The 26,559-nt window shown below is 62.0% G+C and overlaps 6 protein-coding genes across 8 annotated transcripts; 2 read left to right on the top strand and 4 right to left on the bottom strand.

Annotated features, from left to right (window-relative positions):
- Nucleotides 1-301: 301 nt before the first annotated feature.
- IFI35 (interferon induced protein 35) lies at nt 302-3,388 on the bottom strand. Its single transcript, XM_086766641.1, has 9 exons — nt 3,328-3,388; nt 3,154-3,249; nt 2,770-2,928; nt 2,318-2,431; nt 1,858-2,002; nt 1,501-1,634; nt 1,126-1,315; nt 739-845; nt 302-564 (listed from the first exon to the last, which is right to left on the bottom strand). The coding sequence occupies exons 1-9, from the start codon at nt 3,340-3,342 to the stop codon at nt 373-375; spliced, it is 1,152 nt and encodes a 383-aa protein (XP_086622767.1). The 5' UTR covers nt 3,343-3,388; the 3' UTR covers nt 302-372.
- A 705-nt stretch (nt 3,389-4,093) lies between these two features.
- On the bottom strand, nt 4,094-6,225 carry RPL27 (ribosomal protein L27). Its single transcript, XM_086766623.1, has 5 exons — nt 6,129-6,225; nt 5,945-6,027; nt 5,605-5,774; nt 5,004-5,114; nt 4,094-4,203 (listed from the first exon to the last, which is right to left on the bottom strand). Exons 2-5 carry the CDS (start codon nt 6,023-6,025, stop codon nt 4,155-4,157), a joined length of 411 nt encoding a protein of 136 aa, XP_086622749.1. The 5' UTR covers nt 6,026-6,027; nt 6,129-6,225; the 3' UTR covers nt 4,094-4,154.
- An 852-nt stretch (nt 6,226-7,077) lies between these two features.
- On the bottom strand, nt 7,078-10,836 carry RUNDC1 (RUN domain containing 1). Of its 2 annotated transcripts, none has more exons than XM_086766587.1 (5): nt 10,483-10,836; nt 9,831-9,989; nt 9,360-9,558; nt 8,997-9,104; nt 7,078-8,037 (listed from the first exon to the last, which is right to left on the bottom strand). In XM_086766587.1, the coding sequence occupies exons 1-5, from the start codon at nt 10,819-10,821 to the stop codon at nt 7,172-7,174; spliced, it is 1,671 nt and encodes a 556-aa protein (XP_086622713.1). In that variant the 5' UTR covers nt 10,822-10,836; the 3' UTR covers nt 7,078-7,171. The 2 variants fall into 2 exon arrangements, with proteins under 2 accessions (XP_086622713.1, XP_086622714.1); XM_086766588.1 differs by lacking the exon at nt 10,483-10,836 and adding an exon at nt 10,115-10,397.
- On the top strand, nt 10,702-18,750 carry AARSD1 (alanyl-tRNA synthetase domain containing 1). 2 transcript variants are annotated; one of them, XM_086766589.1, is made up of 14 exons: nt 10,702-10,712; nt 13,566-13,620; nt 13,697-13,819; nt 13,894-14,053; nt 14,542-14,599; nt 14,958-15,114; nt 15,199-15,315; nt 15,988-16,118; nt 16,299-16,365; nt 16,572-16,663; nt 17,155-17,209; nt 17,683-17,777; nt 17,924-18,055; nt 18,528-18,750. In XM_086766589.1, the coding sequence occupies exons 2-14, from the start codon at nt 13,582-13,584 to the stop codon at nt 18,541-18,543; spliced, it is 1,242 nt and encodes a 413-aa protein (XP_086622715.1). In that variant the 5' UTR covers nt 10,702-10,712; nt 13,566-13,581; the 3' UTR covers nt 18,544-18,750. The 2 variants fall into 2 exon arrangements, with proteins under 2 accessions (XP_086622715.1, XP_086622716.1); XM_086766590.1 differs by lacking the exon at nt 18,528-18,750 and having other exon boundaries at nt 17,924-18,145.
- On the top strand, nt 11,127-13,349 carry PTGES3L (prostaglandin E synthase 3 like). Its single transcript, XM_086766591.1, is given in 8 exon segments — nt 11,127-11,216; nt 11,631-11,744; nt 11,873-11,939; nt 12,238-12,336; nt 12,707-12,761; nt 12,764-12,796; nt 12,906-12,959; nt 13,139-13,349. Coding segments are annotated over 7 exon segments (423 nt in total). The 5' UTR covers nt 11,127-11,208; the 3' UTR covers nt 12,953-12,959; nt 13,139-13,349.
- Nucleotides 18,751-22,195: 3,445 nt separating the features above from the next.
- On the bottom strand, nt 22,196-26,497 carry G6PC1 (glucose-6-phosphatase catalytic subunit 1). The gene is made up of 5 exons (XM_086766825.1): nt 26,244-26,497; nt 25,051-25,160; nt 24,203-24,311; nt 23,884-23,999; nt 22,196-23,371 (listed from the first exon to the last, which is right to left on the bottom strand). The coding sequence occupies exons 1-5, from the start codon at nt 26,471-26,473 to the stop codon at nt 22,860-22,862; spliced, it is 1,077 nt and encodes a 358-aa protein (XP_086622951.1). The 5' UTR covers nt 26,474-26,497; the 3' UTR covers nt 22,196-22,859.
- Between the last annotated feature and the right edge of the window lie 62 nt (nt 26,498-26,559).

Raw genomic sequence — 26,559 nt, forward strand, 5'->3', positions numbered from 1 at the left:
CCCCTGCGCCGCGCACCCCGGAGCCCCGCGCCCCGACCCCGTCGCCGGGAAACGAAAGCGAAAGCGGGGCCGCCCCGCCCCGCCCGGCACCGCCCCCGGCCCCGCTCGGCACCGCCCCCGGCCCCGCTCAGCGCCGCGGCCCGGCCCCGCGCCGTCCCCCTGCTCGGGAAGGGCCCAGCCCAGCCCGTGGCTCTCGCACGCAGGGCCCGGCCCCGTCCCGTCCCGGTCCCGTCCCCGTCCTGGCCCCGGCCCCGTCCTGGCCCCGGCCCCGTCCCCGTCCCAAGCACGACAGACACGGCGCTCCCTGCAGACGCTTTAATTCCCACTGAATGCGGGAGCCGGGCTGCACCGGGCTGCGGGGGTCGGCCAGGGCTAGCCCACGTCCTCCGTGAAAACGGCCAGCCCCTGCCGTCCCGCCGGGACGTAGGCGAGCGCGTCCACCTCTCCCCCGCCGCGGCTGGCCTTCTGGAAGTGGATCTCCAGGGTGTCCCTCATGGGCTCCTCACCCAGCACGTCCGGGATCCCCGAGAGCAGGACGGTCCTGGGGCAGCGGGAGGGCTGGAACTGGGCAGAGCTGGGGGTCAGCTGCAGCGGGGCCCCGCGTCGCGCGCAGCAGCCGAACGCTGCTCCGCTCGGGCTGCACGGCAGCGTGGGGAGCGGGGCTGCGGGAGCCCCCCACCCGCGCGGGCTCGCCCCACGCTGGCAGGGGCTGCTTGGCAGGGGGGTTCATGCCCCTACCTGCAGGTTAGCGATGTCTCCGCTCATGCACGGTGATATCTTGAGGTCATATTTTTCTTTCCCAATAGGCACCTGGATGTGTCCTGTCGTAATCAGCGGCTCTGCCACTGTGGATGGAGAGGAACGCCCTGAGCCGCCCAGGGCCCTGCTGAGCTCCGGGGGAGGTGACATCCCTGGCACAGACACCAGGGCTGGCACTGCTCAGCCCCAGCTCACCTGCACCCGCGCAGCCGCAGGGGGGACAGGACAGCGTGGGCTCACTCTGCCTTCCCCATTCCCCACAGACACAGCTCCACCTGTTCTCACGAGACGACCTGTGCCCCCCCAGAGCCCGCTGGGCTGCTCCCCCCCTTCGCCGTCAGCCTGACCTCAGCACGCCCCACGCACCTCCGTCCTCCACGAAGGTCAGCACCACCTCGCCAGAGTCGTTCAGGAACTCCCTGCTCTCCACCTCGCCGCCCCCGTTCTTCGTCTTGCTGAAGAAGAGCTCCAGCTTGTCCAGCAGTGCCTCCTCGGGGATGCTCAGGCTGGGCAGGCCAGACACGAGGATACTCCTGCTGCTCCGAGTCAGCCCGACCTGCGGATGGCACAGGCCGGCGCGTGCCAGGGCACGGCAGGGCCGGCCGCAGAGCTCGGGGGAGCAGCGCAGAGCCGCGGCACCACCGCGCCGAGCGGGGCCGGTAGCAGTGGCGAGGCAGAGCAAAGCTGGGGCAGCTCTGCGGTTCTTTGCCGTGCGGGGAGCGGCGGGCCCTCAGGACCTACCTCCAGGGCAGACGGCAGCAGGATGTCCACCGGCGCTGCCTGCACTCGCACCCTGCACCGGTCCAGCTCCTCCAGCTCCTCCCCGTTGCTCAGCTCCACCACGTGCTCCTGCACCTCTATGATCCTCTGGGCCACTGCAAGCAGGGAGAGCCCCCGGCGCAGGGGATCACGCCTGCCCCGAGCACGCCGGGGGACAGGACACGGGGCAGCTAACGCTTCGGCGAGGGGGCGCAACCCTGCAGGAGGCCGGCAGAGGAGGCAGAGCTCCAAGCCCTGGCCCGGGGAGGGGATGCCGCGCAGGCCCCGAAGCCGGCTGACCAGGACAGCTGGCTGTGGCAGTGCTCTTTGCGCTCTTACCCTCGGCCTTCTCAAAGGTGATGAGAGCTGAGCCCCCCAGCAGAGGGTAGTGGATCAGCGGGGTGAGCACCAGCTTGTTCATGTCCTCCTTGTTTGTCACCAGTCCCTTAAACACCATTTTCTTCTCTGGCAAGGCAGGCTGCATCTAGGTTCGAGTACACAGACAGCACCTGGAGGAGACTGGACCCTGCACAGGGCTTCTCCCTGCCAACCCACAGACCAGAGGCAAGCTCATGGCTCAAAATAAACAGCTGCAGAGCCTCAGTAGAGCCTCGCCTAGGGTCTGGCTGTGCCTGCAGTCCCAGTGCCACATCTGGAGCTTCTGGCTGTGGCAGAGGAGCCACTCGCTGGCAGGGGCCGTGCCAGCCGTCACACGGTGCCCAGCTGCACTCGCCTGCAGCCCCTCCAGCCAGGCTCGCGCCCCTTGCCAGCAGACCCGAGTGCCCGCACGCTCTCTTACCGTCACCAGATTGTCCAACTGGGCTTTCTTCTTCAATTCTTCCAGTTTCTTTGTCAGCAACTGCTTCTCCTGCCTCAGTCTGTTCTCTTCCTTCTTTGCTGAAAGAATGCCTACCTGGAAGGAAAGAAAGAGGGGGCAGCGAGGGAAGCACCAGGACACAGGGGGCTGCAGCACGCTCCCCGTTTAAGCACAGCACTGTTCTTGGGCACGGCTCCACCCACGCTGTTTTTCTGCTCCTGACTGCAGATCTGCCCTGGCTCCTCGCGTTTGACTACAGCCCTTCCTCCGCCGCCGCGGCACCAGCCCACTCCTCGGCACAGGCCAGATGCGACGCCCCGTGAATCCTCCACCGGGCCCAGAGCGGAGCGAGCTCAGAGCGATGAGCAGAGTGATGCGGCCCCACCACCCCCTGCCGCCTTTCCAAGCCCAAGACGAGCGCTCTCACCACCAACCTGGCAGGAGCTCTCTTCATTTCTGCTTAAAGTCATTTGTTGCTCGAGAATTTTATGAAGAAGTTCTTTCTCTTTCCTCAGCTCTTGTGTCCTGCGCTCTACAGCTTCCTTGGTTATTTGTATCTCCGCACGGTTTTGCTCCAGACTGCTGCAAAGCTCCTGTGAGAGGTACCATGAGAGAGCGAGACCCTGCAGACGCTGCGCCATCCCACTGCCCATCCGGCCCCCGCACGCGCTGCTGGTCTGGGAAGGAGCCAAGCTGCTCCCGCTGCGGAGCTCCAGGCCCTCTCGTAACCCCGGGATATCCCCTCTCCGCCGCTCCCGGCCCGGGGTCCAAGGAAAAAAGAAACAAGAACCGGATCCGAGCCGCTGCACCCCACGCACCTTGCAACGCTCGATCTCCTGCCGGACTCGCTCGGGGGTCGCCTCTGGGCCGCTGTCCTCCGGATGCCCGGGGGCCGACAGCCGGACGAAGGAGTCCTAAAGGCGGGGGGGGTCCTCAGCCGCGCTGCTCCCCCACCCCGCCCAGCCCCTCTCGTCCGCGCTCAGCCCCCTCACCTCCTCCGCGTCCATCGCTGGCGGCTTAACGCCCCCCGGGCCCGCCCTGCCCGCGACCCCGCTGCCCCGCGCCTCCTCCCGCCATCGGCTTTCGCTTTCGTTTCCGCAGCCCCGCCCCGGCCCGTCCCCCACCCCTCCTCCCCCCCCACGCCGACCGCGGCAGCCGGTAGCGCCGGGGCCAAACCCCGGCCCGCACAGCCCCAGCCGAGGCAGCCGGTACCGACCCGAAAAACTCCGCTTTCCCCTGAGGCCCCGCCGCCTCCCGGGCACCCGCGCCCTCCTCCCGGCGGGATTCACCTTCCCAAAGCAACCCAGCCCGCCTCGGCCCCTGCCAGGAGCTCTTCCCCATTCCTGCCCCCCATCTTGGCTCCCCGGGGGGCCGGGGAGGGCTGGGCTCACACAGGGTCACAGAAAATTTAGCGCTGCTGCCACCTCAGCGCGCAAGTCGCCCCCCGTCGCTGTATTTCTCAGCCAAAGAGGCGAGACAAGCAGATGTGTGGGACGAGCCCTCCACCTTCCCTCTCCCGCCCCAGTTCCCTCCCGGGAGATACCGCAGCTTTGGGAACCGGCGATTTCCGGCAGCAGCAGCGACATCAGCCACCCTCGGGCAGGGGCCAGGCCCGCAGGGGGGACCCTGACCCACGCTTCGCGCCACACCGCGCTCCGCAGGCGCTCTGAAGCCGGCCTGGATGGCAGCAGCTTTCCCAGCTCTCAGACCGAGCAAGAACACCCACACCGCAGAGCAAAGGGCCCAGCGGTGCTTCTTTTATACAGCGAAGCAAAACGTTTTTTTAATAAACATTTATTGATGCAACCCCGTTACACCTTTAGAATCGCAGCTTCTGGAAGAACCACTTATTCTTGCCTGTCTTGTATCTGTAAAAAAGAGGAACACAAAGGTCAGAGAACGTTCTGCACCAGCAGGCAACAGCACAAACCCCCACCCGAGCGGTTCATACCCTCCCACGGGCGCAGGACGCGGCGCCCGGCTCACCCCGGGGCACCGGGCCCGGTGGCTTCAGCCAGACGCGCCGTGAAAGATTTAACTGCCAAGGGAAGCGAATGGCAGCTTCCAGATTTTCTCAAGGACAACCGCCCGACGACAGCGGTTTCCACCCCGAGAGATGAGAACGCAGCGCGCGGCGCTCCCGCCAGCCGCGGGGAGACGCCCTCGGAGAACGGCCCGCGATGGCGGGCAGGGCGCCTCAGAACAGCCAGCGCCCGCGAGACGCCCGGCGAGCGCCGAGGCCGCACAGCTCCTTCTGCTGAAGGAGTTTCGGGGCAGAGAACGGAGAAGGAGGACCGTTAACTCGGAACAATCCCAGGCAAAGCGCCAGCGCCGCCCTGCCCCGCTAAGCCCAGTGACGGACAGCGGCCGAAGCGGCGGCGAGACGCCCAGAGATCGTTGTCCGGCAGCCAGAAGGCCCCGCTCGTGCTGGCGCGAGGCCGCAGCGCTGTCATAAACATTGGCGCCGTGTTCCTCTTCTCCAGCCACCACCGCCCTGAACAGCCAGTTGCGGAAACAGGCAGAGAAGGCGCAGACGAACGCGCCCAACCAAGAATGCTGGGGCAGAAGCGTCCAACCGGGGACTCACCCGGGCTGCGGCACAGCCGCACCGAGTCCTCGCCCCGCGGGCGAGCGGTGACACCGCTGAGGAGCCGGGCTTCCAACTCACCTCTCCTCAAATTTCACCTTGGCCTCACGTCTGGCTTTGCGTTTCAGAGCGGGGTCCCTGAACACGTCCTTGTTGACCACTGTTTTGTCCAGAGGAATGTCGACGGAATACCTGGGCGGGAGACGGCAAGGTTTGAGAGTCGCGGTACCCGGCCCAGGGCCGGAGACACAGCGGGCAGCCCGAACCTGCCACACGCGCGTGCTCGTGCCGGGCTACGGGACTGCAGCCCTTAAAGCTCTCTCAGTCCTGCAAATCAACAACCCGCCGCAGCATCCACAGACATTTAATTCAGCCTACAAAGCAGACAGCTACGGGCTTCGCAGGAGACAAGCAGCTCCATCCGCAGCGCCGGATTTGGCGGCCCGCACCTGCGGGAGCTCCAGGGGGACGGGAAGCAACCGGGCTGCAACAGCTCTGCCAGCGCCCAGACCCCCGGGGCTGCCTCAGAGCCCCGTCTGCCGACAGAGCCTGTGTTTGCAGCGCGTGGGCCCAGTTCAGCCACGGAACCAAGAACCTCGGTGACCCCCAGAACCGGCTGCAGAACACACGAGACCCACGGCCTCTCCGGCCCCGCCGGCGGCACGGCGGCGGCCAGCCTCACCGGGTGGGCATCAGGTGGTTGTAGTTGTAGACTTTCACGAAGGATTTGATCTTGGACCTCTTGGCGATCTTCTTCTTGCCCATGGCAGCCGTCACCTTCCGCGGGTAGCGGTCGATGCCTGCCACCAGGGCGTGGCTGTACGGCCGGTCGGAAGTGCCGTCGTCGATGTTCTGCAACACAGCGACCGCAGCCGGCCATGGCACCGCGGAGCGCCACCCGCCGCGAAAACCCAGCCGGATCCCCGCTGCTACGGCCGCTTCCAGAGACGCCCGGCGGCAGCGGCGCCCCGGGCTGTCGCGGGGACGCCCGGGGGAAGCGCCCAGCGCCGCCCCGCGCTCACCTTCACGATGACGGCCTTGCGCCCCGAGTAGCGGCCGGCCAGCACCAGCACCACCTTCCCCGGCTTCATGAACTTCCCCATCTCTGCGGAGACAGCGGGCGGCGGTCACGGCTGCGCTCAGGCCGAGCCCCCGGCCCGCCGCCCCCGCGGATGGCGGCGGATCCCGGGCCGGCCCCGCACTCACCGGCACTCCCGCGGCGATGGCGCCCACACCGGAAAAGGAAGCGGCCGCCGCGCCTCCGACCCTTCACCTCGTGAACCGCACGTCACTTCCGCTCTGTCGCCTAGCGGCAGATTGCGCATGCGCAGCTGGACGCCACGGTTGCCAGGCAACACCTGCGGTGCTGGGTACCGGCCGCTCCCGCCCCCGCCCCCGCCCCCGCCCCGCCGATCCCGGCCGCCCCCCGCCCCACCGGCTGCGGCACGGCCGGGCCCGCCGGGGGAGCTGGGAGCCTCAGCGCCAGGCCCCAGGCGGCAGCACAAACCGCGGCGCGAACGTTACAGCCCGGGGGGGCCCAGCGCACCGGACCGCGGGACACCGCGCGGGGACCGCGGACGGGCTCTCCACACGCACACGGTTGCTAAAGCGATTTAATACACCGAGCCGCTGGCACAAAAGCTTCGGACGAGGAGCTCGGGGGCCGCCGGACAACGCCGCCGGCGCCAGCCCTCCGCCCGGCGGCCTCGCGGACGCGGACACCCCCGCGCAGTGACGAGCGGGGGGCACGCGCGGCGCAGCAGCTCTGCCCCGGAGCTCTCGCGCGTTCACGCCGCCGAGCTAAACCCCTGCCAGCTCACCCCGCTCTCCCACGGGAGGTGGCTCGTAGGGGCACCGTCTAGACCAAAAACTTGGAGAAACAACCCCGCGGAGCAGCAGAGGAGCTAAGCCGCAGGTTCTAAGGGGCTTTCCCCCGCCTGCAGGCTCTGCGGCCAGGCCTCCGCCCCGCTCGGGGCAGCCAGCCCCACGCTCCGCACGCCAGGGAAGCGGTTTTGCTCTTCAGAGCTGCAGAAAAAGGCCAAGGCGAGGCGCTGCACAGCACTCGACCTCCAGCAGCTTTGCAGCGGCAGCCTCGTGAAACACAGGTTTCCAGCATCGAGACACCACAAGATTTCCCTAAAAGCGAACACCAACCTCAAAGAGCCAAACCTGGTCTTAAAAAAGCCAGGCTCCTTGAGCCCAACAGCTGCCTACTTGTGGAAAATGGATTATCTACAATAAAAATTACATCAAAAAGCATCTTTGATGTTTTTCAGCTGCCGGACAGCCAAGTCAACCGGGAGGTTGAATTTCAAGTTGCTGAGGCGACTGAGAACGTTGAGCGCGCTCTCAAAGCCCGTGTTCGCCATGTAGCTCCACGGCTGGTAGTGGGACTGCACCAGAGCTCCAGATTTGCAGATCAGATTTACCCAGGAGACCAGGCGCTGCTCGTTGAGCGCCATACACACCAGAGCTTTCAGTTCGGAGTCTGCGCTGCGCTTGAAGGGGTCGTGCTCCGTGAGGACAGTGTGAATCGCTGCCAGCAGGCTCTGTTTGGGGGTAACGGCCCCGCCTCCCGTCACAGGCAAGGCAAAGGACTGGGAGAGCTTGCGAGCCGGGGATTCCACGAAGGCTTGTCCGTTCTTAGCGTTGTAATACTTCACAAAGAGTTCCCAGGGGTGCATGGTCTGCGGCGAGGAGGTGAAGGCAGGAAGCAAGCACGCGATGGGTGCCAGCACCAGGCTCATTCCTTGAGAAGAGGCGTAGAGCCCGTGAGCCATCAGGTCTCGCAAAGCGACGGTCAGCTCCTTCCGCACGACTAGAGTCAGCTCATCTCTGCCTCCTAAGGGAACGTCCTGCAGGTCGGAGGAACCGAAAACGTGCTCTTCCTGCTGGTGTTTCATAGCTAGCTGCCTCACCCGCTCCACCGACAGCTCCAGTTTCTTAATTAAGGGGGAATAATCCTTGTTGGCTTGGTCCTTCTGCCAGAGGGTGCGAGGGATCTGGCCAGTAGCACAACCAAACTGACTGACAGCAAATATTTGTAGCACAGCAAGCATGCGACGCATGAGGTGCAGGCCCGTTTCTCGCATCTTTCTGGCGTCTTCTGGGTTCACTGATCAGGTTGGAAAAGAGAAAAAAAAAAAACAAAACCCCTCATTAAGCAACCAACAGCTCTGCTCTTTCATACACACAAAGGGAGTGGAAATGTCTGCTCCTCCTCCCCACGGATTCTTCTCCTCTTCAGGAGCTTTTGTCACCAGGACTGGTGTTACTTTTTCTAGTTTCTAAGCACTGAAGCCAACCAAAAAAAGCAAACATCTGCACGGCCTGTTCTCGACAATCAGGCCATCTTACAGAGAAGAAATCCTACAGTGACAGCACACGGGTAATTAGGAGATACCAAAACCTTTGCTGAAGGAGATCATTTCCTGCTTTCAAGACGCACCGTGCCTCAGCAGGCTAACGAACACTGCTCGCTCCCGATGCCATCATTAAATTCAATTTGCAAAAGCAGCCACGCTGGGTAAGATCAAAATCTCATCCGGGCCAGTATTCCAGCTCTGACTAACGGCAGATGCCTCAGATGAGAAAAGGTAAAGGTACTGCAGTGCTACCTCTAGTACACTATTCCAGCTCCAACACATTAATGCGGTAAGTAGACGCGACTCAAATTATAAAGAACATCAAATCCACCCAGCTCACTGTATCTGCTCACAGAGCTGTGAGCTCAAAGAGCATTAACCACAGCGCGTACAACACAAGGCTGCTCAGTCTGCCTCCGCTTTGCACCGAGTATCAGAAGCTCCTTCTGTTCCTGATCTCTGCTGAGGACCAGCCCCACCGTCTCTGCCAGATGTTCAGGGTCTGTGACTACTCTAACGATCCCATGGAGGAAGGGTGAAGGAACTGGACACGGGCTTTCTGTCAGCAGGAGCATGAAAGCACAGAAACCAACTGCCAGGAAAAAAAGCAAAGCGGCCTAGCGCGACGGGATGCTGGTTCACGCTTGCCGAACCTCAGGTGAGCGGCAGCGGGAGCAGTGCTGGAAGCTCTGAGCCAAGCAGTGCCCACCTCTGTTTCCAGAAGGCCGTATATTTGGTTTGTAGGAGCCACCGCCATCTTTTCTGCCTGCACATTCACAGTGTCCATCTTCCGCCTTACCGGAGCTTCCGACTTCATCTGGAACAAGAATTTCACGCTGTTATTTCACCCTTGGGAATTTAAGCTGGGTATCCCAAGTGTTAAGGTCTTAGGCCTCTTTGCACCTTTTTTGTCAGTCTCTCGTTCCCCCCACCATCAGTTCAGAGATTTTTGTGTTTCCCTGTGACCCAGAAACCTTTCCGCATCCTCTGACATCCGTGACCTCCCTCCTCACGACTTTGTCAGGGAATTACAAAGCAATTCAATCTGCTCATCTAAAAACTCTGCACTGACCCTGAATGAAGTTGATGAACATTTCGAGGTCTCTTATCTGTGTCTTCAGTTGTTCCACCAGCTGCTCCTTCACCCTGGCTGGATTAACGATCTGTGCTATGGCAGCATCCACACGCTGCCGCAATTCCTCTGGAGAGAGCGTTGCAATATCTTCACTCAGGTCCATGTCCAGCTTCTTTATCAACTCATTTATAATCATCTGCAAAACACAAGTTAGCAGCGTGATCTCACCACGTGGCGCTACTGCCCATGAGCTTCAAAATACTCCTTTGCCCGTTCATTTCCTTGCAAACAGGCCACCTTTGCTGCACACCGAAATTTGCAAGAGATAGGAGAGGTTTACACGCGCAGATAAACTACTGACGTTCTATTACAGCCCATGGTGAGAAATAAGGACTGACCAGCTCCTACAGCCTGTGAGAGGCTCACAAACGCTAAGAAATACAGGCAGGAGGACTCTGCGATCCTTACCCGTTGTCTTTCCATAACCACAGACTGCGGCAGAGAATCATAGCTGCCCTCTTGGTAAGCAAACGTCTCCAGGTCATCCAGCTGTGTCTTCAGCTGCAGGATCAGCTCTCTCTGCTTCTCTTTCTGCACCTCAATTTGCTCCTGCTTCTCTCGCTCACTCTGAAAAAAAGTTACCGGTACATGAAGTTGAAGATTTATTGTCATAGCCAAGCCCTAGACAACAGGATCGTGGTATGAGGAGCATTTCCTTCAGCTCATGCACTTAACTAGCAAACGCTGCACACCAGCCTGAGAAAAAGATGTGCCTGAACACCAAGGAGAGGTACCAGCCTCATCTGACACAGGCCAAGCCTCTCAGGCCTCCTGCTATCAAGCGTTGTCTCAAAAGGCCCGGATCCAGGAAGCACTGTTGCAAACTGCCAGGTAACGTGTACGTATCAAAGATCCTCTGAGTCACCGCTCTATCTCGAAGCGCAGCGGTAACGCGCAAAGCAGGGCTTTAAGGCACGTTCCTGTGAGCTGGCTCCGAGTCATCGAGGAGCTGCACGTTCCGGTAACCGAGCTCCGTGCAAACCCACCAGCGCGCTCTCTCCCCGCAGCCGGCCGCAACCCACAGCGGACAGAGCCGGCTGGACGCGGCCTGCGCACTCACCGGGGCCTCGCCGAGGCCGTGGGGCAGCGGCGCGGGGCAGCCGCGGAAGGCGAAGTCCTCCAGGTCGCGGAGCAGGCGCTGCTGCTCGGCCGGCCCGGCCCGAGCCACCTGCCGCAGCCGGAACTGCACCTGGGCGAAGTGCGAGGCCAGCGCCAGCAGCGCCCCGTGCAGGCGGCGCCGCTCGGCCCGCAGCCGCGGCACCGACTGCGGCGACCCGCCCGCCGCCGCCGCCCCTTCCTCGTCCTCTTCTTCTTCTTCCTCCTCCTCCGCCGTCGCCGACACGGCGCCCACCGGCGCCCAGCGCTCCCCCGGGCCCAGCGGGCCGCTCTCCGCCTCCATGGCGGCCGCTACCGGCACCGCGACACCGCCGCCATGTTGCCGCCGCGGCGCCCGGGCGGGGCCTGCGCGGCACCACGGCGCCCCCTCGCGGCGCGGCGGGACGGCTGCGGCGGGGCCTGCGCGGCACCACGGCGCCCCCTCGCGGCGCGGCGGGACGGCTGCGGCGGGGCCGGGGGGGGTCCCGGGGGGTCCCGGGGTCGGGGCGTGGGGCGCGGCCACCGCGGGTGGCGTGGGGCGGCGCTGGGGCGGCCACTGGACTGCGAAGTGTCTGCGCCGCGCCCGGCCCCCACTCCTGGCTCCCGCTCCCGGCCCCGCCGCCCCCGCTCCCGGCCCCACCGACAGCCGCGCCCCCGGCCCGAAATAGCGCGGGGCGGGGCCGGCACCGTCATGGCGAGGTGAGCGCGGCCGGACGGGTCGAGCAGCGCCTGGAACCCCCGCCCAGGGCGCCCGGTCCCCGGGGCAGTGCCCAGCCGGGGTCTCGGTCCCCAGGGCCCGGAGCCCGAGGCACCACCGAGCAGGACCCTCCCGGCCGGGGCAGGGGGAATGGCGGCGGGAGTGGCAGGGCAGAGCGAGGGCAGGCCAGGCCCCGCTGGCTGCCGAGGCGAGGGGCCGTGAGCAGGGAGCACTGCGTGCCCACCGCCCTGGTCCCGCACCCACCTCCCTCTCCTTGCCAGCCCCCAAGCCCAGCCCAGCCCGGGGACACGTTTGGGGCACCGTCCTTGCCCCAGTCCCCACCCCGTGCCTCACACGGTCCCTGCGGGGCCTTGGTGGGCACCGCGGAAGCACCCGTCGCTCTGCTCTTTCCCAAGGCAACCTGCAAAGACGCTGTGGTACGACCGCCCGCGGTACGTCTACCTGGAGTTCTGTGTTGAGGACAGCAGGGATGTCAAGGTCACCTTTGAGGACCAGCGGCTGGTGTTCAGGTGAGCTGCCGCTGCCCTGCCAACCGGGGACATGGCCTCGGGCAGTTCGGAGGACAGGGACTCCGTAAGAGCAGGGTACGTGTGGCCTCTGCCCTCTCCTGAGCCAGGCTGTTACGGTGTTTTGGCAGTTGCAGAAACGCGGACGGTGTGGAGTTTTACAACGAGATCAACCTGTATGCCAGGATCAACTCCAAGGTGAGGCTTCCCCGCAGCAAACTGTACTGACGGCCTGCATCGGGCTCGGAGTTAAACCCAGCCTCTGCAGTCCTGAGCGACACCGCTTAGCGTGGAATCCTGCCTGTTTCCCTAGAGCCTGAGCGGGTTGAGCGCAAGCCTGCTAGCCCTGACCCCGATCCCAAAACAAACTGTCCCCGTGGTTCTGTGTCGCCCGCAGCCTGCACGCGGCTGAGCTTTAACCCTCTGCACGTCTGCAGTGGATTGCAAAGAGGAGTCCGGCAGACACGGAGGTGAGGCACGCCTGATCTCTTGGCAGGACTCACGGGAGAAGCGCTCTGACCGCTCCATCACGTGCTTTATGAGGAAGTGGAAGGAGAAAGTGGCCTGGCCGCGCATCACCAAGGAGAACATCAAGGTGTGTGCAGCGCCTGGCAGCCAGGACCAGCCTCAGCGCGTGTGCTGTCCCGACACAGCACCTCGCGGCTCCTGGGGACATGCACAGAGGGCCCCAGGCGGGGACCCCAACACAGAGCTCCCAAAGAGCCCGACCTGATGGTCACCACCAGTCTGCGGACCTCTGCCCTCCTGGGAGGATGTGGCACCCCTTTCCCGCGACGCGGGCAGGGTCAGGACCAGCACCCGCAGGCACAGGGACACTCTCCCCTTCCTGCCCGGTCCCCTCGCCTGTGCTCGCCGCACAGAGCGATCCCTGGGCTGCGAGGACGGGGCTGCCGGGACCCCCGCGTGCTGCTCCGTCCCTCAGGGGATGCTCTCTCTGCCCACAGCCGGCCTGGCTCTCCGTGGACTTTGACAACTGGCGAGACTGGGAAGGGGACGAGGAGGTGGAGAGGGCCACGATGGAGCAGTATGCAGAGGTGAGCTGGGCTGCACGCCTCGGGGTCCTGGGGTGCGTGTGAGGTGGGTGCTCTGGATAGGGGCATGCCAGGCATTCGGAGTTCCCACAGCCGTTTGTTTCCCGTGCAGCTCCTGGAGAAGGTGACGGACAAAGGCCCCCCGCCGGCCATGGATGACCTGGATGTAAGTACTGTCCGCCAGCTGCTTCCCCCAGGTGCCCCTACACACCGAGCAGAGCCTCTGGCCCTCCGTTCGCTCCAGCAGCTCCTGGGACAGCCCGTCGGTCCCCGGGGCTGCCTGGGGCTCCCCGCCGGTGCCGGGGGCTGGCCGCCTCCCTGGCACCTCGCTCCTCTCTCCCGCAGGACGACCTCTGAATTCCAGGCCCCCGGGGACCCCGCAGGAGGCCTCCCGGTGCGCAGGCAGCTCGCACCGCCGAGCAGCGCGGGCTGGGCTCTCCGAGGACGCGGAGCCGCCCCAGCCGGTTCCCCGCGGAGCGCGGCGGGAGCCGTCCGGCCTCCCCGTGCCGCTTACCCGCGCGGGGCACAGGGGCAATAAACGTGAGCTGCTGCCGCCGCCGCCGCCGTCTGCTGTCCGCTCGGGTCGCCGCCGCGCCGGACACCGGAGAGCCGTCCTCTCCGCCACCGGGAGCGCGCGCACCGCGCGTCACCTTGCAGGCCCCGCCCAGCCGCGGCACTGCGGGCGCGACCGCCAGTCCCGTGTCCTTCCCCGGCCACCGTCACCGCCAGTCTCCTGTCCCTCCCCGGCCACCGTCACCGCCGGCCCTGTGTCCCGGCCCGCCGCGGCCATGGTGTTCCAGTGCCAGCGGGACAGCTGGGCCCGGCAGGTAGCGGCGGGGCGGGCGGGGTGCGGGGGGAAGGCGGTGCGGGCCGGCCCTCACGGCGCCGCCGTCCCTGTTGCAGTTCGCCACCAGGGTGGTGTCGTGCCGGGCGGCGGAGCTGCGGCCCGAGGGCGGCGGGGAGCCGGTGCGCGGGTTCCAGGTGGTGCTGGAGGACACCATCCTCTTCCCCGAGGGCGGCGGCCAGGTACGGGCCGGGCCGGGCCGGGCGGGGGGCCGGGACCGGGCCGGGCCGGCGGCACTGACGCTCCGTATCCGCAGCCGGACGACCGCGGCCTCATCGGCGATGTGCCGGTGCTGCGGGTGACCCGGCGGGGCCCCGAGGCCGTTCACTTCGTGCAGGCGGCGCTGGAACCGGGCACCGAGGTGCTGCTGTCGCTGGACTGGGAGCGCCGCTTCGACCACATGCAGCAGCATTCAGGTCCGTGCCCCGGCCCGACCGAGGCGCCACCGGTAACACCTCGCTGCCGCGGCTGCTGGCAGTGCCGCGGGCCGGTCCGGGGCGGCTTCACCCGGGCCCTGGGCTGGGGAGGGGGGGTAGTCGGTGCCCAGGTTGCCCCCGCCCTGGCCGAGGGAGGGGGAAGCACCCACAGCCCATCCCGGGGCCGCTTGGGAAGGCAGGCGCCTGCCCCGCGGGCTGTCCCTTGCCTGTGAGCAAACCACACTGCCAGCGGGTTTAGGAGGGAAAATTCAACCTGCTCCGAAGTCTTCAGCGTGCGCCGTGGTGCTCTCAAGGTCCTGAGGCCCACGAGGCGATGGCTACTCTAAGCAGCGGCCCCAAAGTGCCGAGCACGTGCCTGGGCATTTACAAATGGCATGGGGAACGTCGGCAGGGAAAATACAGTCTGAGCGAAAATCTTTTTCTGTGTCCAGTGTCACTCAAAGCTGTTGCTTGCACGTCTCTTCCAGGACAGCATCTCATCACTGCCGTCGCAGAACAGATGTTTGGATTCAAGACGACTTCATGGTGAGCAGGGAAGAGGCTCCTTTTGACCCCAGTCCTACCTTGTTCGGTGTGTGCCACCGTGCGGGGCCGCGGGGAGCTGAACACTGATAAATCACGAGCGGTTTGCCCTTGGGCATTTCACTGGCGCTCAGAGAGCCTGAGAGAGGTGACTGAACCGGAGGGAAGTTGTGCAAAGTATTTGCTCTGTCTCCTCCAAGTGTTTGGTGTGCACCTAGTGCTCTGTGAGTAACAGGGAGAGGAGGGAAGTGTGTTTTGGTTCAGTCACCACGTTCCCAGCAGTGGGATGGCACTTAGTGCTGCACAAAGGGACCTTCCAGCTGGTTTTAGCTACAGCAGCGGGTGTTCTTCGTTGGTGCAGGGAGCTGGGCCGTCAGCGAAGTGTCATTGAGCTGGACACCCCCTCCATGACAGCAGAGCAGATAGAGGCCCTGGAGAGGAGTGTGAACGAGAAAATCCGGGAGAGGGTACCCGTGGTGGTGAGGGAGCTGGCTGCAGATGACCCTGAAATTGAAACAGTGAGTGGTGGGGAGAGAACTGATGGGACTAAAATCGCTGCGGCACGGGTGTCACCTTGTTTGCCGTTGTCCTCCTTTTGCTAGGTGAGAAGCCGTGGTTTGCCCGATGACCACGCGGGGCCGGTGCGAGTTGTTGACATCGAAGGCGTAGACTCCAACATGTGCTGTGGGACGCACGTCTCCAACCTGAGTGACTTGCAGGTGGGGGGTGCGGCTGAGCTGCCTTCAGCAGCCTCGCGCTGCACGTTCACACCTAGCACGGCAGAAGTCCCTGGGATGCAGGGGCTGCTGGAAATTGTCCTGATGGCAAACGGGCTGGCTGGGTGAGCCCCAACAGGGCTGCACAGAGGTCGGCGATCTTTGTCCGGTCAGTCAGGCTCCCTTCTTTCTTCGTAACAGAACTCAGCCCTCGCCCGTAGCAGTGGGATTTTCTGAACTGCCGATGCGTCCGCGGAGGGCGCGTGTGGTGGTGCACTGCTGGGTTGCTAGCCATCTATTCCCTCTGCTTGAAGCTCTGATATTTTTAAGTGTCTGTCATTAATGTGAAATCCTCTGCGCAGGGAGGTGGAGATAAAATTCTAGAAGTGCCTTTAAGTGTTTCTGTCTTTGTGGTGATTTGTTGGAGTCTGCATCCCAGCAGAGACATCCAGATGCACTACAGAGGGCAGCCCATGATTAGCAAATTGTCTTAACTCTGCTGCATCACCAACCTTTTTGTTTTGCATGTTGCCCTTCTGGCCGATTTTAATCAGTCTGTTTTCACTGACAGAGAGTCAATGTTCACAACAAGGCTTGGTCTAGTAGGAGCTGGTCACCTATGTGAGTATAAGTAAAATACTGTCATTTTTTGACAAGGGTTATTTTCTTTTTAAGGTTATTAAACTCCTTGGCACAGAAAAAGGGAAAAAGAACAAAACCAACTTGGTTTTCCTGGCTGGGAACAGAGTACTGAAGTCAATTGAACAAAGCCACAGTACTGAGAAGGCTCTCACCTCCCTGCTGAAGTAATAATACCCTTTTCACTTTGATTCCTTCACCTTTGCTCTTCCTTCTGATAAATATTACATAAGCTTCAGAGTACATCTAGGCGGTGCTTTTTATGATGTATTGTCTGCTTTTGCTCCTTTAAAAGATCATTTCTTTGTCCTTCAGAGTGGCAATGCAAATTCTCCTTGTTCTTTCAGAAACGGACCAGGTGAGCACGTAGAGGCTGTGAAGAGACTGCAGAGTTCTGTGAAACTGCTTCAGAAGGTATGAGGCTGGCTGAGAAAAGCAGATTGTGTCTGCTTTTTTAATTCCCAGTTATCAGGACTGAGCTTTAGTCCTCATAACTGGGAATTGAATCGTACGCCTCCGTTTTTGTGATATTACAAAAACTGCTCCCATCTCTGGGAACACAACTCAGTGTTCACACTGACTTCTCCATCTGCAATACAGTTGATTTGTTTTTCTTTCAGAATAACTTGAACCTGCTTCGAGACATTGCTGTTTTGATAGCCCGCGACTTCAAGAGCAAACCTGTCCAAAGTCAGCTGTTTGCGTTACACAGGTATGGAGGAGTTCGGGTGAAAGGGTGTCGCACACGTTTTGTGGCAGTTGCATCTCTCTGATACCCCTTCAGGCTTGTTTCTCAAGGAGGAATATAAAGAAGGTGAATAAAATATTAAACTGCCTCAGCCTGCTGGAAGGTTGTGTAATTAAAGGAACGTGTTAGTAATTCAGTCACTGAGTTCTTCCAGTTCTAGAGCTTAGAAAGAACTGTGTCTGTCTGATTTCTCTCTGCCCTTGGTGTTTTCAGATTAAACTGAGGAGCTCTATTTCTTAAAGATAAATAAGACACAAAGATAAATTCATAATGTGTCCATTTCTTGACATCCACAACGAGGATTTAGATATATAAAAAAAAAAACTAATCTCCATCCTAACAGCAAGAGGCCAAAACTGCAGGCGTGATCAGGCCTTTGATTTCTGATTGACGTTTTGGACTCTAGAGGGGATTTTTGCTTCTTTCTGAAGTGTTTTTTTTACCCATCCATACAGGAAAGAGGGTGACTCTGAATTTATGAACATCATCGCTAATGAGATTGGGACAGAGGTGAGTGGCTGATGAAGACTAACCTGACACCACTGGCTTCTTCATTCAAGCTGTAGCACGGGCAGGGGCTGGGCAGGCTTCTTTTTGTACCGTTTTCACAAGCTACTTTCCTTTCAAAAGTTACGTCAGGTTGTTGTCCCCAGCAGCCTCAGTCTGTAGGGGAATCCTCAACCGTCAAGAAATACAACAGGGGAAATTCAGAGCACTGTAGAAGAGCCTGTCCCTCAAAGAGCTGCACAGAGCCTCCTCGGGTGTTTTAACCTAGGATACCCCAGCGCCGGTTCTGTCCCCCACAACGTATGGTTGAGCCTGAACGGTTCAAAAGGCCACCTCCCTTTTACTTTCTTCAAATTGAATCTCGCTCTCAGTAACACAAGCAATGCTGGGATGGGTCCTGTGGCCAGCAGCTGTCCTCTTTCCGGACAAGGAGAGCACTGGTTGTTCTGGAGCAAGGCCCATCTCTCTGTCCACAGGAAACCCTGCTGTTCCTGACAGTGGGAGATGAAAAAGAAGCAGGACTCTTTCTTCTGGCTGGACCTGCTGAAGCAGTTGAGAATTTAGGTCCCAGGTAACATGTTCTATGGTTTCTAATGTTGCAGCCTAAGCAGCGGAGCGGTGTAATTAGGACGTGGATCTTTCTTTGCTCTCTGGAGCTGATTAGGGCAGGTCACTCTCTTCTCTGCAAGCTTTCAGCCTGTACTGCTGTGCCTGCAGGGTGGCAGAGCTGCTGGGAGGCAAAGGAGCTGGGAAGCGAGGCCGCTTTCAGGGCAAAGCAACCAAGATGAGTCGGCGAGGAGACGTGCAAGCTCTGCTCCAGGAGTTCATCAGCAGTCGAAACCCTGAAGCGTAAGGAGCAAATCTCAAAGCAGGGCTGTCTCCCCTGCTTTGTGTGATCTCCCCTAACATCTTTCCGAGAGAATAAAGACATAAAAACAACAGCTGGTGTGCGTGTGCTCCGTGTGAGCTGATTTGGAGCTCGTGGAAAACTGGGGGAGGGGATTTGCTATCCGCACTTTGCTGCAAGGGTTCTTTCGTTTCCCCAGACAAATGGTTCACCTTCGTAAGCGATTAAAAATAGTCGTTACTTAACCATTTTGTAGGCTTCCTAACACCCGGAGACGGGCCCTCCAGTTTGCAGTGCATTGTGGCTTTTTACGTTGTACCAGCTGCCGAGCAGTAACTGCTTTGCGAGCATGTTTATTTAGAATAAGCTGGTTGCATTTAAAATATCACTGGAGAGAAGCAGAGGGTTTGAGTACGATATTTGCCAGCAAGTGCAGAGAAAATGAGTCAAGCTTTTGCTGCTGAAATTTTGTAGGGAGAAGAAGGAATGAACTGTGTCAGGAAACGGAGGGATGGTCAGACCAGTAAATCTCCCTTAAAAGACTGAACTAAGCTGGTCACCAGGAACGGCTGCCTGAGATAGAAGCGGAAGGCAAGAAGACGAGATGTTGTTGTCAAGCCCATGAGCGAGGAAAGGAGGAGGCACTGAAGGACAAGTCTCCATCAGCCCTTTTATTAAAAAAAAAAACCCAACAAAACTGGCGGTTTTTTTTCCTGGCCCCTCAGAAATCGGCGAGCACTGGAGGTCTGAAGATGTTTGTGCTGCTGCCGTTGCCAGGAGCTCTTGTCCCAGCTGTGACACTCGTGGGAGCAGCTCCCGGGGAATGCTGGCTTCATCGCTGCTGTCCCGCCACGCTAGCATCAAGGACGTTATTGCCAAAGGGAATTCCATCCGTTTGTAGCTGGCCTGTGTCACGCTCTGATTTCGGATGGGAGGAAGGCCCCCTTGCGTTGTAGCCGACCTCAGACGAGTCTGGGCGGCTAGGGGCGGCTGGACCGACCTCTCACGCGCCGGAGCGTGGTTTTGCTCGCGTTCTCAGGAACAGAATTAAGACTCAAAACGGAGTCAAGCGCCAGGTAACTTTATTTACCCGAGCACAAGTTCACAAATGCAAGAAAAAGAGAGAAAGAAAGGAAAGAGGGAAGAAAGCTTCAGTTGCAATAGCTACCACCACGGAGCTGCGGCGTCCCGACCGTCCAGCTCCCTCGGTGGGGGGAACGTTCCGTCCAATGTTGGTTCTGTCCGATGTCGGTTCCGTTCCGTGTTGGTTCCTTCGATGTTGATTCCCCTTTTGATGTTGGTTGTTTCTGTCCTTTTGTTGTTCGTCTCATTGCATATTCGTTGACCTTCCAAGAATCCTTCCGCCTCTTCCAGGAGCGGGTTTGCTTGGCCGCACCCCTCACCTGGCGGTGATGCGCATGCCCAATGTCGTCTCTGGGTCCCTCTGTTTTTCCAGCCTGGGTCTGGGCGCAGGGGTAAGGCTAAATTTTGCAGAATCAGCTCTGCATTCAGGTTCGTAGGAAAATAGGAATTGGCTTGCAAGATAATGGGAGCTGGCTTGCAAAATAAGGGAATCGGCTTGCAGGAAAACAGGAAGACTCCAGTCCTATGGTTTGACTGATGTTCCGTTGTTCAGGTGGTGGTTTGACGTTTCGACAACGTTGAGACAAACATTCAACAGTCTCACAGCCTGGAAGAACCATGTTAACACACGCGTGCTGACTTTGTTCATGAGAATCAAATGTGGGAAGAAGCAGCCACCTAGGGCTTTGTTTTGCAGGCAAGCAGAAAATCATATTGAAGTCGTTTGTTTAAGCTGTACCTCGGGCATTTCTCGTAGGTGTGTGCCTGGACATTCCCTTCACTTTTGTTGCCGCGCACTTCAGCTTTCATTACCATTCTCTTTTCCCCAGCAGTGGCCTTTCCCCTGCCTCTATCTTTTGCTCGGCTCTTCTATGTGCTGAGAAGTAGCTCTAGGGAAAAGCAGGGGCCTGGCCCAAGCGTTTCTCTGCACAAGCCCATCCAGGTCGTTTTGTGACAGTGGCAGATGGGGTCTGGGCTGGCAGGTTGGGTACAGCCGCCTCATGCCTTTTTCCACGCTCGTCTGCAAAATACAACTCCTGAGCGTTTTCCTTCGGGACAGCAGCTGTTTCTGTAGCAGAGACTGCAGCTTTTTGTGCACATGTACGTTGGCACCAGGCCGTGCTGGTAGTGCCTTGTCTTCACCGCTACAGCACTGCTACGCCCGGCCTTTGCTGCGGGGCAGCTGGCAGAGGAGCCGAGCCCCGAGCTGTCCTTCAGCCCTCGCAGAGAAGAGCAAGGTCACGGTCACCCCCGCTCCTGTCTCCTGTCCCCCCGCAGCCGTTACCAGTTCCCAGCCTCCTCTGGAGCTCCTGTCACAAGAGCAGTACCTGAGCTCAGCAGTCTCCAGCAAACTGATTTCCGAGTGAGTGTCGTCACTAATGCTCAGGAAAAGGAAGCTGTTCCCCACCTGACACCTCGGCCTGGAGAGCGGCAAGCTTTCCTCGGCCTGGCGTGGGCACAGCAGAGGATACAGGCCGGAATCAGCCGGGGCAGAGCAGCGGGAAGGGAGAGCAGGTCCCTCCCAGGCGGGAAGGCATTCACCTTCGTGCGTCAGTCCTTCCCCTTGCTGGGGTGCGGTTCTCACAGAGCCGTTTTCGAACACCAGGAGTTTCTCCGGCTAATGCAGATGTAAATTCCCTTGGGACCAGGCAGAGCCGCTCCCCAGTGTTTGCCTTTTCTGCTCCTGCAGCTGTTGCAATCTCAGCTGCAGAAACCGAGGGGCGCTGTGAAGCCACGGCGTAGAAAAGCACCACAGGGAATTCCGGAATTTTTTTCCCCTTCTCGCCAGGTTTGGTCCAGATGTTGACAACAAACAGAGAAATAGAATAAAATAAACCTCTCTCCTAAGGAGGTTGGTCGATGATGAGCGCAGAGGGCGGCGGCAGCCCCAGCACGCAGGGTTTCTGCGCGCAGCTGCTGCGGATGCCACTCAGCCCAGGCCGCCCCAGCTGCGGAGCTGTCGGCGAGCGGCGGCGGCAGGCGCAGGGTCACGGCTGAGCCACCCACCAGCTGCGGGAAAGCTGGGGGTGCTGATGGAGGTACGCTTTCTACAGAGAGTCAGGGCCACAGCTGAGCTCCGCGCAGAGCGGGATTTGCAGCGAGCTGCTGCGGGAGGGGTTTGTAGCACGGATGGGGTTTAGCTGACGTGCGGTTGGGGCAGAAGGAAGGTGCTGTCTCCCCTGCCCGCTCGCAGTGTTTCGGCTGCGGGAGGGCTCCCGTCGGAGGGCCGGGAAAGGCTGCGAAGCCTGCGCACGCCGCCGCCGCGTGCGGTTAAAGGCCCGTCCAAGCGGCAGCAGGCAATGGACGGTACCACAGCTCTGCTGGACGCCGTCTCCCAAAGACGTTCAAGATCTGGGCAGGGGAGATGGCACTCCGGTGCGCCACAGCAGAGAACACCAGCGATCCTCACAGCGGGGTAGGAGGGAAACGCTGCGGGAACTGGTGTTTTGGGGGAGAATTGCACGTGCACACCTACAGCCTGGCAGGAAGAAGGTGCCCATGCTGTCAAATCTGTTTTAAACTGTCTCAGGCTGAGAGAGGATGTTTACTGAGTTAATTGGCAGGCTGTACAGCCTGGACGGCTCTGAAGTCAGCAGAGCAAGCCGGCTTCCTGCTCACGAGTGTGGCGCAGGGGCAGGAGGGCCGGGACGCGTCTGCTGGGAGAGCCGAGCTGGCGGCTCGATCCCGCGTTGACGCAGCTGCTTCCTGCACCTCGCGCAGACCCAGTGTTTGGGTGAGGGGTGCTGGAGGCTGAGCCTGCACGGACCACGCGGCCCCGACCCCCCAATGCAGCCGCAGCATCTCTGTCCCTGCAGCCCGGGGGCTCAGCACCGTCCCAAAGGAGTGCTTTCTGCCGTGCTGGCCGCACCCGAGGGTGGGAGGCGAGGAGGCCCAGGGGAGCCTGGCGCTGCCTTCGCCGGTGGTTTGGCTGTGCCTTGCAGGTGACGGTGGGGGCAGCGCCCCGGGAGAGACATCCTTCCTCCAGCACCACCGGCCGCCCCCGGGACCCAATCCCCCACCCCGCCCCAGCAGCCAGCCAGACGTCCGAACTCACCAGCTAAACGCACCTTCAGCTTTAATAAAACGCCTCTCGTTTGCAGACACACTCGCGTGTATGTGTGTGTATAGATACACGTTCCGTATGTATACACACATGTACACATGTCCACCCCATGCTGCGTTACACAGCGCTGAATACTGAACACCTCAGGGCTGGGGCCCCCCGCAAGCTCGTGATTCATCTCCGAAACGCAGCGTCTGCCCCTTCCTGTAACAGAGCGGCCACGCCAGCAGCCCCCGAGCACCCGCGGGTGAGCACCCTGCTCCTGGTGCTGCAGGGTGGAGGTGGCACATCCCCATGAGCTGCAGGGGAGCGCAGGGTCTTCCCCTCCGCTGCCACGGGGTCCCGGGCTGATGGCCCCCACTCGTTGGCACAGGAAGGGCAGCGGGAGAGCCCTGGGAGCGCGGGGCTCGCTGTGCGGTCGGCTGGTCACAGCCTGCCCGAGCCTACAGCCCGACGGGCGCCGTGGGTCTGTGCCGCGGGAGCCGTTCGGGCAGCACCGCCGGCCCAGCCTTCGCGGTCTGCTCCCGGTGTAGAGTCAGTCTGTGCCGATTTAGCGGGGAGCAGAGTGGCTGGGGTACATCCATGCTCTGGGGACTGTCCCCAAGCCCAGAGCCAGGGCGGCCGCCTGCCCGGGCACGCCGTCACCTGCGGGGATGCTCCTACACAGCCTTCTTGTCCTGCGTGGCCAGGAGCTGGGAGATGCAGTAGGGGACGAGGCCGACGGTGGCCAGCGGCACGGCCGCGCTCTTGCAGAAGGAGAGGACGTAGAAGAGCAGCTGCATGTGGGAGGGTGGCTTGAAGGCGTCGAAGAGGTGGAGGACGAGGAGGGAGGCGGCGACGCAGCCCAGGCGGAAGGGCAGCTGCCGGCCCTGCTTCCCCCGGCAGCTCTCCAGGTACATGTGGGAATTGAGGGCCAGCCCCAGCCCGAAGAGGATGCCCAGGTTACGGAGCAGGCTGGCGAAGGGGGTGGTGTCGATGTGGACCCACTCGGGGCGGGCGCACCACCTCCGCGCCCTCTCCAGCGTCCAGAGCAGGTCCACGCCGAGCACCAGCAGCAGCAGGTAGAAGCCCAGGGCAAAGCTGAAGAGGAAGAAGGTGATGCCCAGGTACCGGCGCAGGCTGGCATGGTAGATGAAGCGGACGTGCTGGAAGGTCTTGGCCACGGCCATCCCTGTCGGTAACAAAGTGGGAGAGGATGTGGTGCCAGTCAGCGGGCGATCGCCTGCCTCAGGGCACTGGAGCCGAGCGGACCCTGCTGCCCTGGGTGCTCCGGTGATGGGCGTGTGCCAGGGGCTACTCAGGGGGTCCCAGGCTCCAACAGCCACCGCTGCACCCCGGTTCTGCTCCTTCACCCAGTGACGACCCGTTCACACCCCGAGCCTGCCCTGCCTGTGCCTTCGGGCCATGCTCGCTGTCTCTCAGAGTCTGGCAGCTGCTGGCATTGCCCTGCTCGCCCGCCTGGGGCTTGGGATGTCCCTCAAACCGGACAGGGACAAAGGCATGTCCTGGAGCACGTCCTGCCCGCGGTGACAAGGGCAGTGACTGCAGAGTCACGGCAACGGCATCGCATCACGACCCTGCATGTGTCCGTCAGGCCATGCACCCTTCCCAGCGAGCGCTGCGGGTGCCGCAGTCCAGCATGGCAGTGCTGCAGGGAAGGGGGCGGGGGTCCGACGCACTCACCTGAGATGACCCCTGCGATGACCTGGTGGGGGAAGTGGGCGGCGATGAAGACTCGGGACAGGCAGACGCAGACCTGGACTGCCCAGAACCCCGTCCAAAGCACCGTCCAGAGCATCCTGCAAGGGGCAGGCAGCCGCGTCAGCGCCAGGACCCCCATCGCGTACCCCAAGCAGTGCACCCCATCCTCGTGCACACCCCACCTGGGGCACCACAGCCTGGCTGTCTGCCCACAGCCTCATGCCTCGGCGGGCTCAGCCGCATGCCCGGCGGCTCCGGAGCGGCCTCTGCCCGGCACGGGCAGTTTTGGCGTCCGGCTTACCAGTATCCGAGTGTCTTCGACTGCTTCTTCCCCATGGCGGCGGAGAGCAGGGCTGTCACCATGACGTAGTACACGCCTGCTGCGCCCATGGCATGGCCGGACGGGCTCCCTGGGGGAGACGAGACCCCCAGGTCAGAGCCCCGCTTCAGAGCAGGCTGGACCCTCGTGCCTGGGGGGCTCCCAGGCAGCAACCGAGACCCCGGGGGCTGCGGCACTGGGCAGCATGGCACCCAGCACCCATCCCCGAGCCGTCACGGTGCCACTTCCACGGCAGGAGCCTGGCTCCGTCCCCGGGCGCAGGCAAGGCTGGAGTGGGAGACAGCATGGCAGGGGCAGCATGGGAGCGTGGCTCTGGCTCCAGCGCTCGTCTGCCGGGCAAGATTTGGCAGAGGGCACCGGCCATCCCTGACTGGGCAGAGGGCACCGGCCATACCCGACAGCTCGCGCTGAGCATGCTGGCTATGCCTGCGGCCCCTCCCTGGCTCCCACCGAAAGCCCCGGGTGACAGAGCTGCTCTGGAACCAGGCAAGCCCCTTCCCCATGGAGCAGCTGCCCGCTTTGGGGCTGGAGGGCAGAGCACGGGCCGGGCACGGGCCGAGGCTGCAGCTGAGCACGGGCAGGGGGTTGTGCTCAGCCGCCACGTCTGCACCGAGGGTCAAGGTCTGCTCCGCGCAGGGGCTGCCCTGCCTCCACCCGCTGCAGGCACGGCCGGCGTCCGCAGCAGCGCAGCGGGCTGCCAGCTGCGGCAGCGACCACGCCAGCACCCCGCTCCCTGCGGGGACCCAGACCCAGGGTGGAGGGCTGCGTGTGCGCGCCCCCCGTCCTCTGCCAGGGTTGCGGGACCCTACCGGGGCCAGTCTCACAGGTGAGCGGGAACTGCTGGATCTCCGGGGCGGAGGCGTTGCTGTAATAGTTCGTCTCATGGACCCACCAGTACGGTCTCTCCCCAAAGAGGATCCTGAAAAGAAAAGAGAACGGGGGCTGTAGGGGTCCTGGAGGTTCAGCTCTGGCCTGGGAGCTGGAAGAGGCAAAGGACCCATGAGTGGTCCAGGGCATCCGGTCGGACACAGCATCCGGTCGCTCGGTCCTGACAGCTGACACTGCCCATCTGTGTCCCCATCCCCGGCCCCTGAAGGGGAACAGCAAGAAATTCCCAGCAGCAGGTCAATGTACTGAGGAAGAGGAGCATGTCTGCTCCCTCTGAGTCTTTTTCAAGCCAAAAGCAACTGCCTCACAGCGGCATCAGAGGCAGAGGCCACGCGTCCCTGTCGCACATGCGGGCAGGGTGGGCATCCCGGGGGATTTGAGCTGCGGGGCACATGCAGAGGTGGCCAGCACCCCCCCCCCACACACATTGCCGGGTCCTGCTGCAGGGACGAGGGGCACAGCCTGTGCATGTGGGTCCACACAGCCACAAAGCCTTGGGACGCTGAAACGCAGCTGTGGGGATGGCACCGCGCTGGTCCACCGCCCCTGCGGCCGCCGGCACCACAGGGTACACTGGCACCCGCTGCCAGTGGCTGACACCAAACCCTGCCGGGCCGTGACGCCGGGGTGGATTGGTCCCATGGTGCAGTTGATGCCGCTGCTGGGGCCATCCTGTGCCCGGACCGGCAGCGGGGTCTCTCACGTGCTCCCCGCCGTGCCTCCCTTTGCGTCAGTGATGCTGGCGTCACCAGCTGTGGAAAGGAAGGGGATACCGGTGTCCTGGCTGACCCACGGGAAAGATCGGGGAGCTCCGAGTCCTGACCCTCCATACGAGAGCCGTGCCAGGCCACCCCACAGGCTCCCCGCGGTGAGGGGCTCTGCAGAACCGCAGCCCCGGCTGACAGCAAAGGGATCTGTTTGCTCCGGCTTCCAGGAAGGCAGGAGAGCCGTCGCTGCACGGCTCGGGACGGGGTGACCATTACCCCCGCTGAGCTGGGGGGCCGAGCTCTGCCCTTTGTTTCATACTAGCGTCAAGCTGAGAGCGCACATCTGGCTCGCGTTAGTCCAGCTGCGCCAGCACGCCCGGAGGGAGCCGTGGCACAGGGCCACTCACCACTTGAAGACAAGGTTGAGCCAGTCGCCGATCACGGCCACCCAGATGAGCCTGATGCCCACCGACTCGCTGAAGTGGAACCAGATAGGGAAGAGGACAAAGAAAGCGTTCCTGAGGTCGGCGGCGAAGGAGATGAAGAGGAACCAGTCCTGGGAGCCCTGGAAGTGCTCCTGCAGCCAGCGCGTCGCCTGGATGCCCGTGTCGTGCAGGAGGTTCATGCCAGCCTCCATCCTCCTCCGCAGCCCTCGGCGCGGCTCAGCCTGTCCCGCGTTCCGCTGCGCCGCCGCCGTTTTATACTCTGCGGGCTCTTGTTTGC

This window comes from Chlamydotis macqueenii, chromosome 25 (assembly GCF_036417535.1).
Source record: "Chlamydotis macqueenii isolate bChlMac1 chromosome 25, bChlMac1.mat, whole genome shotgun sequence".
NCBI classification, from domain to species: domain Eukaryota; kingdom Metazoa; phylum Chordata; class Aves; order Otidiformes; family Otididae; genus Chlamydotis; species Chlamydotis macqueenii.

What these genes read in the sequence shown, in the direction of transcription:
- IFI35 (XM_086766641.1), bottom strand. An exon ending in AGGAGATCGAGCGTTGCAAG is followed by an intron (nt 2,929 to 3,153) that starts GTGCGTGGGGTG and finishes TACCTCTCACAG; the next exon opens with GAGCTTTGCAGCAGTCTGGA. An exon ending in ATGAAGAGAGCTCCTGCCAG is followed by an intron (nt 2,432 to 2,769) that starts GTTGGTGGTGAG and finishes CTTTCCTTCCAG; the next exon opens with GTAGGCATTCTTTCAGCAAA.
- RPL27 (XM_086766623.1), bottom strand. Translation starts at nt 6,025, where the DNA reads ATGGGGAAGTTCATGAAGCCGGGGAAGGTGGTGCTGGTGCTGGCCGGC. An exon ending in GCAAGGCCGTCATCGTGAAG is followed by an intron (nt 5,775 to 5,944) that starts GTGAGCGCGGGG and finishes GCTGTGTTGCAG; the next exon opens with AACATCGACGACGGCACTTC. An exon ending in AAGGTGAAATTTGAGGAGAG is followed by an intron (nt 4,204 to 5,003) that starts GTGAGTTGGAAG and finishes TCTTTTTTACAG; the next exon opens with ATACAAGACAGGCAAGAATA.
- RUNDC1 (XM_086766587.1), bottom strand. Translation starts at nt 10,821, where the DNA reads ATGGAGGCGGAGAGCGGCCCGCTGGGCCCGGGGGAGCGCTGGGCGCCG. An exon ending in TGGTTATGGAAAGACAACGG is followed by an intron (nt 9,559 to 9,830) that starts GTAAGGATCGCA and finishes TGTGTTTTGCAG; the next exon opens with ATGATTATAAATGAGTTGAT. An exon ending in ACGGCCTTCTGGAAACAGAG is followed by an intron (nt 8,038 to 8,996) that starts GTGGGCACTGCT and finishes CAACCTGATCAG; the next exon opens with TGAACCCAGAAGACGCCAGA.
- AARSD1 (XM_086766589.1), top strand. Translation starts at nt 13,582, where the DNA reads ATGGTGTTCCAGTGCCAGCGGGACAGCTGGGCCCGGCAG. An exon ending in GGATTCAAGACGACTTCATG is followed by an intron (nt 14,600 to 14,957) that starts GTGAGCAGGGAA and finishes TCGTTGGTGCAG; the next exon opens with GGAGCTGGGCCGTCAGCGAA. An exon ending in CTAATGAGATTGGGACAGAG is followed by an intron (nt 17,210 to 17,682) that starts GTGAGTGGCTGA and finishes CTCTGTCCACAG; the next exon opens with GAAACCCTGCTGTTCCTGAC.
- G6PC1 (XM_086766825.1), bottom strand. Translation starts at nt 26,473, where the DNA reads ATGGAGGCTGGCATGAACCTCCTGCACGACACGGGCATCCAGGCGACG. An exon ending in CTCAACCTTGTCTTCAAGTG is followed by an intron (nt 25,161 to 26,243) that starts GTGAGTGGCCCT and finishes TTTTCTTTTCAG; the next exon opens with GATCCTCTTTGGGGAGAGAC. An exon ending in CATCGCAGGGGTCATCTCAG is followed by an intron (nt 23,372 to 23,883) that starts GTGAGTGCGTCG and finishes TGTTACCGACAG; the next exon opens with GGATGGCCGTGGCCAAGACC.